Below are 12,739 nucleotides of genomic sequence, written 5' to 3' on the forward strand. Positions count from 1 at the left end.
CCTGTCTCCTGCTTGCCCGCGCAGAGCGAGGAGGAGGGTGGCCGATGGCACATTCTGTCAGGACCCCTCCCCTCTATAAAAAATCGGCGGCACCCTCCTACCACCCACCCCGCGAGAAGACAAGAGCAGCAGCGCTCCGGGTGGACGGGGGGGGGGGGGGGGTGGGTGGGGGGGGGGGCGGTGTCTCTGAGAGCTGACTCGCGCGTCCTGGTTTTGGATTCTTGGGGATGTTCCTCCCAGCCATACACACACCCTTCCCTGCTAACCCACACCAGGCTAGACAGTGCTGAGCCCAGTGGAAAGCTACCAGCCCTATTGTGCTGAACCAGGCAAAGAAACAGCCTCAGAGACAGGAAGTCCCGCCCCTGAAGTGGGAGAGGGCAGGAGACCTCGGTCTCAGCCTCTTTGGATGGAGTGAGAGTTGCCTGGCCCTGAGCAGTGAGCTCCTTCCTGGTCAAGCAGGGAGAACTCCAGGACCTCTTGCGGTTCCAGGCCTGCTGCAAGCTCTGGCTCCGCAGGCTGGGTGGCGTGGGGAGGAGTTCCCCTCCGGCCTTCTCAGGCTTCCTTCCCCAGTTCTGCCTCAGGTTTTCCCGAGGCAGGATCCCTGCTGCAAGATTTCTGCGTTTTTCCGTATCACCCTTGCCCTCTCTTAGTTCAGAGCCTCTGGATTGGGAGAGCCTGCTGATTACACAGAGGTCTGAGCTGTAGAGGGGTGTGTGTGATTCATTGATACCATTCATCCCCAAAGATGAGAAGACACCTGTAACTCACCCGGGGTCAGGGTCACACACACACACACACACACACACACATAGCTTTTGTCTTCACACTCCCTACCTCACCTTTAATCTCTGAGCCTGCCTCAGTTTCCTCATGTGTACAATGGGTGATAATATTAGATTTCATGAGTTATTGTACACAAAGTGCCCACTACAATGCCCAGCACATAATGAAGGCACAGTACAGTGTAGCTATTCTTTTCCCTGTGTGTGGGGTGCCCCTCTTCAGACCTACCATCTCTTAGGGTACAGTAGAGCTTCTAGGAGTCATTGGATGGGTAGGGAGACAGGTAGACCAGGGTAATGAAGTTCTGGGAAGGTAAGGGAATAAGGGAGGGGATGAGTACCAAGGAAAGGGCTTGCCAAGAAAGCGTGACTGGGGCCTGGGGAGGCAGCTCAGAGATGGGCAAGTGGGTAGTTCAAGGCAGAAGATAGGGGCAGAAGTTCCTCGGGGAAAGAGAACAGTCGGGAGGGTGGGGGAGGAGGGGAGAGGGCGGTGGGGACACCCAGGACTGAGGAAATAAACAAGGGGAGCGCCACCACAGGGGTGGAGGTAATGCTGCTGGGAATCAGCCCCCTCAGACTTTCCACTGCGAAGCGAAACCGTGAGCCCTGGGGTGCTGGGGGGGGGGGGGGGGCAACGGGGAGGGGAAGTGCAGAAGGTGGAGGGAAGACGGACAGGGCCCAGGGCCCTGGGAGCAGCAGAAGGGCCTCTAGCTCAAGACAGCCACCTTACCTCCACTCTGCTCTCTGCCAGCGCCCAGCCCCGTCCTCCGGGACCCCCACCCCATCCCTGACTGCACCCTCCAGCTGCCCGATCTGCCAAGCTTTCCTCTGAGATTCCAGCCCCTGGTCATTGGTTCCTCCCTCTCTCTCCAGGCCTCCATTCCTCTTTTTCTAGACTCTCTTTCTCCAACACCCTCTTTGCAGAACCTCTCTTTTGAACATCAGTCCTTCCCCGCTTTCTGACCTCTTCCCTTTGGAGGGCTGCGTGGCCCAGGGCTCAGAGGAGATGTGGGAGGCTCGGTTCTCGGTCTGGCTGCTTCTGCAACTGCTGTGGGCAGCTGCAGGTAAGGTGGGGACCATCCTCTGGGAGGGTTGACCTCCAGACCCACAGCAGGGGGTGAGGAGGGATTTCTCGTTGACCACACAGATGCCAAGGTCCTTAGATTGGGTGGATTCTTCTAACGCCTTTCTTGGGGCAGTCCTTCAGCCCCCAAAGCCTCTCTTAGGTCTCCCCCTTGGCAGGGAACGGGCAGAAACCCAAGGTCTCCCTCAGCCCTGTTTCTCCCTCAGAAAACACTGAGGCTCCTTCTCTGCTTTGAAGTCTCTTGGCTCATGGCCCCTCCCCTTGGCCTCTCTTTTCCTCCCCAGTGGAGGCTCCAGACCCTGGGGCAGAGGTCCCAGAGGTGTGGGCCCAGGAGGGGGCTCCTGCCCAGCTCCCCTGCAGCCCCACAATCCCCCTCCAGGATCTCAGCCTTCTGCGAACAAGACAAGTCACTTGGCAGCATCTACCAGACAGGTATGCACCCCAAACTGCAGCAACAAGACCCCCAGATCCAGCAGTAAAGGCATGCAGACTTCCAGTCCCAGGCCCAAGCCAGCCCTCTGTTCTCCCCAGAGCAGTCAGTCCCTCTGAAGCCAGTGGCTCAGCCTCCCCTGCCGCCCACCGGCCCCCTCCCCGCCCTTCCTCCGCAGCCTGCCCCGCTCACACCTGCATCCCCCAGCACGCCTGCCTCTCTCCGGTAGTGGATGGTGCTGGCCAACTGGAGCGGGGGACGGGACGGTTAACAGTCCAGAGATCTTCCCTTTGGGTGGGCTTCCTCATCCTCGGAGTGTGGTTGGACGGCCTCTTCCCCGGGGTTTCTTCCCCTCGGATTTCTCAGTCCCATCTCTCTCCCGCCCAGTGAGCCCGCGGCGCTCTCCCCCCAGGGCCCGGGGCCCCGCCGCTACACGGTGCTTAGGCTGGCTCCCGGAGGCCTGCGCGTCGGGAGGCCGCCCCTGCAGCCCCGCGTGCAGCTGGATGAGCGCGGCCTCCAGCGCGGGGACTTCTCGCTGTGGCTGCGCCCGGCCCGACGCGCCGACGCCGGCGAGTACCATGCCGCTGTGCGCCTCGGAGACCGCGCTCTCGCCTGCCGCCTCCGTCTGCGCGTGGGCCAGGCGGCGGGTAGGTGTCGGGGCGGGGGATGGAGGGGGGGAACGGGGCTAGGAGGAGGGCGCCCCATATCCCGCCGCCCCGGAGGCAGGAAGGGCTGGGCAGAGGCTGGCTGTGCTTCTAAGGATGCGCCCCAGGCCCTGCCGGAGAGCCCCGAGCAGAGGGGCGGAAGGGGCCGGCGAGCCTGCCTGCGGGGTGGAAGGTGCCCCCGGAGAAGCACGTGTGTCGGGGGAGGGCCCAGTGGAGAGATCGTATCACCCCTTTAGCTCCGCTTCGCCGACCCACAGCGGGAGTGCCAGGGTGGAGGAGGGGAGGCACCCCTTCGAGGGGAGAGTGCGGGGCTGGAGTGACTCCGTTGAGACATCTGTAGTCTTGTAGCTCGGGGTGGGCTTAGTGCGGATCCTCAAGCAAGGCCTGGAGAAGGGGAAGCATAGACCAAGCCCAGTGAACTGGAGGCAGGGGGCAGGGGAAGTAGGCAGGGGACCCCTGGGCATGCATTTTAAGCACCTCCAGGGGCCAGGCCCTGGGCTGGGTGGGTGGGAGGAGGGTTGGGAGAGAGAAGACAAAGAGATCTACAGCCGGCTGCCTGTTTCCAGGAGCTTCCAGCTTAGTTGGCCTGATGTGTCGGGAAAGTGGGCCTGATCAACCTTCTCTGTCCTTGCGCAGTGACTGCCAGCCCCCTCGGGTCTCTGTGGACCTCCAGTTCCGTCATTCTGAACTGTTCCTTCAGCCGCCCTGATCTCCCAGCCTCTGTGCACTGGTTCCGGGACCCAGGCAGAGTCCCCGTTCAGGAGTCCCCCCATCACCTCTTAGCGGGAAACTTCCTCTTCCTGCCCCATGTCAGCCCCTTGGACTCTGGGACCTGGGGCTGCACCCTCACCTACAGAGATGGCTTCAATGTCTCCACCACGTACAGCCTCACTGTTCTGGGTAACTCCTCCAGCCTTCACACTTGACCGCAACCCCTTCCTGCCCCCCTGCCCCCCGTCACCTCCCCCGGACTAATGAGCCCCCAAACCAAGCTGATTGCACCTGTGATTGCTCTGGGCCTCACTGTCCCACTCCTTTCTCTTTCTCTTTGCAGCCTTTCAGCGGCTTCTCCCTTGTAGCTTTTCCCTTGGTCATCCAGCCCCACTTGCCAGTCTTTGGTCTCCTGCTGGCCCCTGCACATTGGGGGTTCTGAGCATCCGCAGTTCACCCACCTTATTCAGCTCCTTAGCACTCTCCAGAGCCGGACCACCTCCTTCACCCTTCCTCCTCCCTTCCCTGCAGACCTAGCGCTCCAGCTCCTTTGTAACTTGGGGTTCCCTTTTCTTTGCAGGCCTGGAGCCCCCAGTCCCTCTGACAGTATACATACGCTGGAGCGGGTTCCAGGGTGGAGCTGCCCTGCCACCTGCCTCCGGGTGTGGACACCCAGTCTTCCCTCACTGCCACGTGGGCCCCTCCTGGGGGAGGCCCCGACCTCCTGGTGGCTGGAGACCATGGCAACTTTACCCTTCTACTAGAGGCTGTGGGCCAGGCCCAGGCTGGGACCTACACCTGCGGCGCCCACCTGCAGGGGCAGCAGCTCAGTGCCACTGTCACTTTGGCAGTCATCACAGGTCAGCCCCAGGCGGGGAAGTTCAGGAAGGGAAGGCTAGCTGGGCAAAGACTGGGCAAGTCTGCCTCATGATGCCAGGCCACTGGGCACAAGTTGCAGGGGGATGCCCCTTGTGGCCTCCTCTGTTCTCACCCCCATATAAAGAAAAGAAATTGAAAATCTCCCCTGAGTCACTGGATGAGTGTTCCACTCTTCCGTAAGGGACTCCCCTGCTCTGAATTGGGGGGAGGGTCAGAGAAGTTAGAAGGAGAGGTGGCAAAAGTTTGAATGGTTCAAGAGAAGTGGAATATAGTTCAAGAATCCGTGCCCGGGCCTCCCTGGTGGCGCAAGTGGTTGAGAGTCCGCCTGCTGATACAGGGGATACGGGTTCGTGCCCCGGTCTGGGAGGATCCCATATGCCGCGGAGCGGCTGGGCCCGTGAGCCATGGCCGCTGAGCCTGCGCGTCCGGAGCCTGTGCTCCGCAACGGGGGAGGCCACAACAGTGAGAGGCCCGCATACCGCAAAAAAAAAAAAAAAAAAAAAAAAGAATCCGTGCCCACTTTGGAGCCAGGGCCTGGGTTAAAGTTGCAGGAAGTGGCCTGGATTGGGGAGGAATTAATAAATCCATCCCTTAGTCAGCAAATATTTACTGAGCGAGGGCTTTTTCAAGACAGTATAAAACAAACAGAGAAGAAAAAACCAAACAAACTCAGAAAGTATGTGTTGATTGATCGGTAACTATCACCGCTTGGTTGTGTCTGCCGTACTCAGCTATGCCACTAAATAGTAGCACCACAAAGTAGGCACTTAATAATGTATATTGGTTGAATGAATAAATGAATCTGCCAACAACACATCTCCTGAAGACCAGAGCTGGATTTCCACTTGCTTCCCACGTATCTCTACATAGATATGGTACCCACACCTCAGCCTCACTCTGAGCCTCATCTTTTCCTCGCACCCAATCTTCTTGCTAAGTCACCTTCCCGTCAGCCACTCGTGTCCTACTCATCCTCAACTTCCCCCTTCCCAGGCAGTTACCACAGCCTACCAATTCTTTCTGTCCAAGGTCTTCTTGAGGGTTAACTGTCTTGAGTCAGTTTTCCAAGCTATCTGCATGACAGCTCAATGGGAGAGAGATTGTTGTCCCTGTTTTACAGAGAAAGAACTTTTCCAAAGTCACAGAGCTGGGAAGTGCCAGACTTGGGGCTAAACTCAGGTGTCTGTGCCAGCAAACCTTCAGGGGCCTGTACACCATGCTCAGCTCCAGGCCATTCATCAATTTTCTCCTCCTGCCCATCCCCACCGCACAGCTTCGAGATGCTCTGTCCTTAGATCGGTTGATCTGTTCTCTAGACATTCAGAAATAGGGATAGAATTCATTTGGGGGACACAGATGTGAGCCACAGCATGGAAGCAGGAAAAGTGCAAGGTCTCCGGGAGGCCAACTCACCGGAACGATGGGGTTTCTGAGCGTTTGAGTAGAAAGTCGTGGAAACGAATCTGAAATATTTGTCACGTGATCCTTCGGGCCAGTTTGAGTTTGAACAGTCCCCCGAAGGCAGTAGGGAGCCTGGAAAGTTTGGGGGCAGCAGAGTGATCTGACCAGAGCTTTGTCTTGATAAGATTAATTTGGCCATGACCCTGATCTCCTCCCCTCAACCTCACCCAATCAGAGCCCAGGTGAGTCAAGTCAATTGAGACTTGGGAGTTGAGGCTATGCTTTCATGTAAGGGGGTCGGGGCCCCAAAAGATCTCTTCCCTCTAATTTTTTCAGTGACTCCCAAATCCCATGGATTACCTGGCAACCTGAGAAAACTGCTTTGTGAGGTGACTCCGGCATCTGGACAAGAACACTTTGTGTGGAGCCCCCTGGACGAGCGGTCTCGCAGGACCTCCGCAGGCCCCTGGCTGCTGATGCCGGAGGCCAGGCTCCTGTCTCAGCCCTGGCAGTGCCGTCTGTACCAGGGGCAGAGGCTTCTCGGGACCGCGGTGTATCTCACCGAGCTGTCCCGCCCAGGTCCGAGACCCCACAGCGCCATAGCCCCGACTCCAGACCAGTCACCTCCATCCCACTTCCAGACCTCCTCCCCACACCACGCCCCGTCCCCGCTCTTTCTCTCCAGCCAGGGAGCTGACCTCCAGCCCTTGTCTAGGCCTGACCCACTTCTGCCAATAATTAGCTGAGTGACCCTGGACAAGTCCCTCAAACTCTCTGGGTCTCATTGGTGGTAACATGTGGGGGTATGGCAAGGTGTCCTTCCAGCCACGACCCTAGGGCTGTTGCAATCCTGACCTCTCTCCGTAGGTGCCCAGTATTCCGGGAGAGCCCTGGGGGCCCGGAAGACAGGCCACCTCCTGCTCCTCATCCTTGGGATCCTCTTCCTCCTCGTGTTGGTGACTGGAGCCTTTAGCTTTCACCTTTGGAGAAGATGGGTGAGCCGGGAGCCCCCTCCCCAGTCCTCGGTGTGCTGTCTGGCACCCCTTCCTCAGGTAGATGAGCAAGGTTGACCCCTGAACTTGCCCTCCGAGCCCCCTCTCCATGAGCCTCTGCGCTCCAGGGACCCCTTGTGCCTGAAGGAACCAAAGGAAGCTCGGAGGGGTTGAGAGGAGGCCTGGGGCCATATGGGCAGAGAGGGGCCTGGGAAGGAATAGCTTATTCCCTTTCCCTTCCCCCTCCTCTTCCTCCTACCCTCCGTGTCTGTCTTCCCACAGTGGCGACCAAGAAGATTCTCTGCCTTAGAGCATGGGACTCACCCACCTCAGCCTCAGAGCAAGATAGAGGATCCGGAGCCGCAGCCGCAGCTGAAGCAGCCCTGAGCTGGAGCCGGGCAGCCCCTGCATCTCCGCACTTCAGTGCAAATAAACTCCCCGTCAGCAGCAAGCCTGAGTCTGGCCCCTTCTTGCCCAGGGAAGGTTCTGTCTCTCCCCAGCCTCTGGGGCTCCCTTCTCACACCCTGGCCTTCTGACCTACTTTCCCCAGGCAGTCTTGCATCTTCCCCTTTTCCGTTCCTGGTTTCTTCGTGATTCTTTCTTCCTGGTCTCCGTCTTGCTCTTTCTTTCTCCTGGGGAGTCGTTTTCCTGAAGGTCCGAGCAGCCCTCACCCCTCCAGCCCTCTCCTCCGTCCTTCTGCTCACGTTGCTCTGGCTGCCCGGTTTCCTTTATATTTTGCCCCTCAGGCCCACCCCACGCACGCCATACCTCAGCACTGTCCTTGGCCCTCTGGCGGCAGCGCGCGCGCGCACACCCACACACACACACACACACACACACACACTCAGCCCTGCCGGGTCGAGTCCTCCCGGAGATGGGGTCTCGCAACCTTTCTGGGTGGCAGCCTCCGCCTCACCCCTACATTCCGCAGCCCTGGGCGACCTGTCTGGTCCCAGGCACGAGAGCACACTGCCACCCAGTGGTCTCTGTTTGTCACACACCACTGGAGGTCCCAGGGCAGGCTGAGGCAGATTAGCAGCGTGGGGACCGGGGACCAGGCAGCTCCCATGCCCCGTGGGCTGGCTCTACCTTTGTGACTGCACTCTCCGTGGTCCGCGCACGAGCGCGCACCCAGCAACCGTCTCCCACCCTGTACACCCTCAGGACAGATCACCCTGGCCCTGGCACAAAGTTATGATCCAAATCTGACACAGGGGAGTCCTGGGGACAAAGTCCCCCACGTGGGGAAGAGAACAGACAACCAGACTCTGGCTGCTGCTAAAGCCTCAGGAGTCCAGAACCCTGGCTTCTGATCCTGGCTGTGCTGATGTGACCAGAGCTAGTCTCCTTCAGCCTCAGTTTCCTCATCTATTAAATGGGACAAGGGTGATAATGCACCCAAAGGGGTTGTGCAGATATTGGATAATACAAGGGCTTTGAAAACTGTGATTGCGCTGGGCATCCATTCGCGAAGGAGGAGAAGACCCATGAGCCTGACTGCCTCCTTGCTCTGTCTGTCTGTCTCTCTAGGAGGGAACATTTCTCTGGGTGGGGCAGATGGTGCTTTAGCAGAGCACACACACACACACACACACACACTCACACACACACACACACACACACACACACACACACACGAGGGACCCAGCCCTCCGCCTGCAGTGTTTGCAGGGCTCTGGACTTGGGCCGAGGGAGCTGTCACCCTGGACTGGAGGGAGAACACACTGCAAGCCGGTGGGAGCTGGTCTACAGGCGCCAAGGGAGGGTGCACAGACACAGGATGTGGCAAAGGCCCTGCCACTGTCCCCCGAGCCTGTGTGCTGTGTGCAGTGACACAGACACGAACCATGAAGCTGAAGACCTGCCCTGTGGAGACACAATGGCCAGAGACTTGGGGACACAATGGGGAGAGGGGCACCTTCGTTCCGTGCAGAGCCCTGGTAGGGAGGGGCCTGAATAAAGACCCATGTGAGGCCATCTGAGGTTCCCAGCCTTAGGATGGTGGGGACCCTTGTCTCGTCACAGGCAGGGACACAGGGGCGCAGAAAGGAGGCTCTGGGGCTCGCCAGGGATGGTCGTACTGTAAGGAGAGGCCTGAAGCCCCTCTGAGCGGCCTTCAAAGCACCATCAGTGTAGGCTAGGGGTGCTGCCAAGGAGACTCCTTAGCTCTGCCCACGGCCCTGGTGAAAGCCACCAGGCTTTAATGGAGCAGGGGTTTCCTGGAAAGTTCTGTGGGTGACATTCTTCCTCTCTACGAGGTGACACCCTCTGCCCTTTGGGCTTCTGAGAGGAGTCACTGAGGATTCACAGGCTCTGTGCAGGGACGTCCCCGCGCTCCTGCACAAAGGGGACAGGGAGGGGACAGAGGCCACCTGTTCCTCCACCCACTGAGAAAGAGAGGAGCAGAGAGCGGAAGGAAGTGGGGGCAGGGGGCTTGTGTACACAGTGCTCCTTTGATTAATTCTCGGCCCATCTCTGTGGGATCTCTCCTGGGGGCAGGGTCACTTTCCTGCTCCTGCCCCTCTGGCCCTGAGCCCCACTCCCCATCCAGCAAGACAACCTCCAGCCCTTTCCATGTCCTCTTAGGGTCCAGGGAGTGAGGTTAATCCATCCTGTTTCACCAAGTTTATCTGCAAACTGACATTCCAGGTTGGAGTTCTGGAGGGGAAAGGGCGGCAAGGCGGCAGGGAGCTCATGGGGGGTGTGGGGAGGAGGAATCGCCTTAGGTCCTCGTTAAAAAGGAAGGGAGAGGAGCTCCCTGGTGGCCTAGTGGTTAGGATTCTGGGTTTTCCCCGCTGTGGCCTGGGTTCAAGTCCTGGTTGGGGAACTCAGATCCCGTAAGTCGCGCGGTACAGCCAAAAAAAAGGGAAGGGGGTGTATTAGTTGTTTAATGCCACATAACAAATCACCCCCAAACTCAGTAATTTAAGACAGTAAAGATATTATCTCACAAGTTCAGGAATCCGGAAGCAGCCTGGCTGAGTAGTTCTGGTGCGGGTCTATTACGGGGGTTTCTGCCACGATTTGGGCCAGGGCTGTAGGCATCTGAAGGCTGGGCTGGGCTGGAGGATCTGGCGGTGAAAAGGTTCCCTCAGGCGGCTGCCGGCCAGGGGTGTTGGTCTCTCCCCACGTGGGCCTCTTCACAGGGCTGCTCATGACCTAGCAAGACAAACGCTACCATGTCTTTACAACCTAATCTGGAGAGTGACATGCCATCCCTTCTGCTGTTTTCTGTTGGCCACAGAGCCCATGCTCGTACAGTGTCGGGGACAGCATGAGGGTGTGAGATGAAGGAAGCAGGAATCGCGGGGGCCATGTTGCACCCCGCTATCATGGTGGGGAACAGTGCCCGAAAGAGACATAGGCCAAGAGAGGGAAGAGGCCTCTCTGAGGACCTCCACCCCCAGCCCTGCCAGGGACCTGACGGCCTCCTCCAGAAGTTCTGGAGGCCAAACGAGGTCCAGAGCTTTGCCCAGTCCAGCGTGTCAGGCAAGAGGCCATACTGTGCGCCTTCAGGCCTGTGGTCACCGTTGCCGGTGTGTCCCCCATCCCTGATCTGGTCTTCTCATCTCCACAGGGCAGGGCAGCCCCGCAAAGGTCCCTGCCTCCCCTCCCCCAGCAGCCAAATGTACTAGGCCTGGGCCCCTGCTGTTACCCCTCCCCCAAAGGAGGTGAGCTTTGCTTTCCCTGCTCGGGCCCACCCCAAGGTGGGGTTCGCCCTTTGAAGGGAATGAGATTCGGGTGGGGATGGGTTCTATCTGCTTCACTCTGTGGCTGACAGTTTCTCCAGGGCCTGCAGGTGCCAGCTGGCTGAGCCCAGGCTGGGCTCTGAAATTTGCCTGCTCATACCTCCCATGGGGCGGGAGGCCTTGGAACCACCCTCTGAGAGTTGTAGAAAGTGGTCGTGGAACGGGAGGGGTGGGGAATGTGGCCTGGGTGGAGGTGACTCAGCCCTGCAGAACTCTGCTTCCCAGAGGACAGCCTCTGTGCCCCCCTCCCCCTCTCCCCCGTCCCCAAGCCCCGCCCGCACCCTCTTTGCCGAGGCTGTGGAGGGTGCCACTGCAGCTGTTCTGGTGAGGAGGCCACCACAGGACTGCACCTGGGGCTTCCAACCTCCCTGCTTCACAGGCGGCCCCCCCCCTCCTCCCACAGCCTGGTCTCCAACATTCTGTCGGCAGCCTGGGTGCTGGCTACCCTCTGCCTCCATCTCTTGCTCCCCCCTTGGTCTACCCCCGCACCTCCAGCCTGGAGACAAAATACACGCAGCAAAAATAGCTTTGTTTCAGGAACCAGGAGACTTCTGGAAACCCCCATGCTCCGTGCCTACCGTCACAGAATGGGGTAGAGAGCTTAACTTCAGTTTCTTCTGTAAAATGAGGATAGTAGGGCTTCCCTGGTGGCGCAGTGGTTGAGAGTCCGCCTGCCGATGCAGGGGGCATGGGTTCGTGCCCCGGTCTGGGAAGACCCCACATGCCGCAGAGCGGCTGGGCCCGTGAGCCACGGCCGCTGAGCCTGTGTGTCCGGAGCCTGTGCTCCACAACGGGAGAGGCCACAACAGTGAGAGGCCCGCGTACCGCAAAAAAAAAAAAAAAAAAAAAAAAAAATGAGGATAGTAATACGTGCTGAAAAGGTCTGGCACGTGCTAATGTATGTGGCAGTGCCTTGAAAATGAAAATCTCTCTATAGATGTGAGGGATGCTGGTGATGCCCAGCCTCAGAAGCCCCAGAAGAGGTCACAGGCCTCCTACCCCCTCCATTGCTGTGGGAGAAGACTTCCCACCGCCTCAGCCTCATCCTGGCCTTTCTTTTTGTTTTTTTAAATTGAAGTATAGGGGCTTCCCTGGTGGCGCAGTGGTTGAGAGTCCGCCTGCCGATGCAGGGGATACGGGTTCGTGCCCTGGTCCGGGAAGATCCCACGTGCCGCGGAGCGGCTGGGCCCGTGAGCCATGGCCACTGAGCCTGCGCGTCTGGAGCCTGTGCTCCGCAACGGGAGAGGCCACAACAGTGAGAGGCCCGCGTACCGCTAAAATAAATAAATAAATAGAATAAAATAAAATAAAATTGAAGTATAAGTTGATTTACAATATTATATTAGTCTCAGGTGTACAGCATAGTGATTCAATATTTTTATAGATTATACTCCATTTAAAGTTATTACTAAATGATGGCTATATTTCCCTGTGCTGTACAATAGGTTCCTGCTGCTTATTTATTTTATACATAGTAGTTTGTATCTCTTAATCACCTACCCCTATCTTGCCCTTCCCCCTTCATCCTGGCCTTTCTTTTTTTTTTTTAATTTAATTAATTAATTTATTTTTGGCTGAGTTGGGTCTTCATTGCTGCGCGCCGGCTTTCTCTAATTGCTGTGAGCGGGGGCTCCTCTTTGTTGCGGTGCGCGGGCTTCTCACTGTGGTGGCTTCTCTTGTTGTGGAGCACGGGCTGTAGGCACACAGCTTCAGTAGTTGTGGCACACGGGCTCAGTAGTTGTGTCTCTTGGGCTCTAGAGCACAGGCTCAGTCGTTGTGGCACACGGGCTTAGTTGCTCTGTGGCATGTGGGATCTTCACGGACCAGGGCTCCAACTCGTGTCCCCTGCATTGGCAGGTGGATTCTTAACCACTGCGCCACCAGGGAAGCCCTCCTGGCCTTTCTTAATGAAGAAGAGAGGCAGTACAGTGAGGGGGACCATCCAGGGATTAGGGGCCAAGCAGGTAAGTTCAAATCTTAGTGCCATCAGGTGTAGTTACTAGCTTTGTGACTGTTAGCGATTCTCTTAAACTTTTTGAGCCT

The 12,739-nt window shown here is 58.0% G+C and overlaps 1 protein-coding gene across 1 annotated transcript; it reads left to right on the forward strand.

Moving 5' to 3' along the window:
• Nucleotides 1-1,791: 1,791 nt before the first annotated feature.
• On the forward strand, nt 1,792-7,334 carry LAG3 (lymphocyte activating 3). The gene is given in 9 exon segments (XM_060113399.1): nt 1,792-1,849; nt 2,154-2,301; nt 2,687-2,946; nt 3,601-3,864; nt 4,256-4,284; nt 4,286-4,535; nt 6,292-6,534; nt 6,823-6,950; nt 7,230-7,334. Coding segments are annotated over 9 exon segments (1,485 nt in total).
• The last annotated feature ends 5,405 nt before the right edge of the window (nt 7,335-12,739 follow it).

This window comes from Mesoplodon densirostris, chromosome 11, assembly GCF_025265405.1.
Source record: "Mesoplodon densirostris isolate mMesDen1 chromosome 11, mMesDen1 primary haplotype, whole genome shotgun sequence".
Taxonomy (NCBI): Eukaryota; Metazoa; Chordata; class Mammalia; order Artiodactyla; family Ziphiidae; genus Mesoplodon; species Mesoplodon densirostris.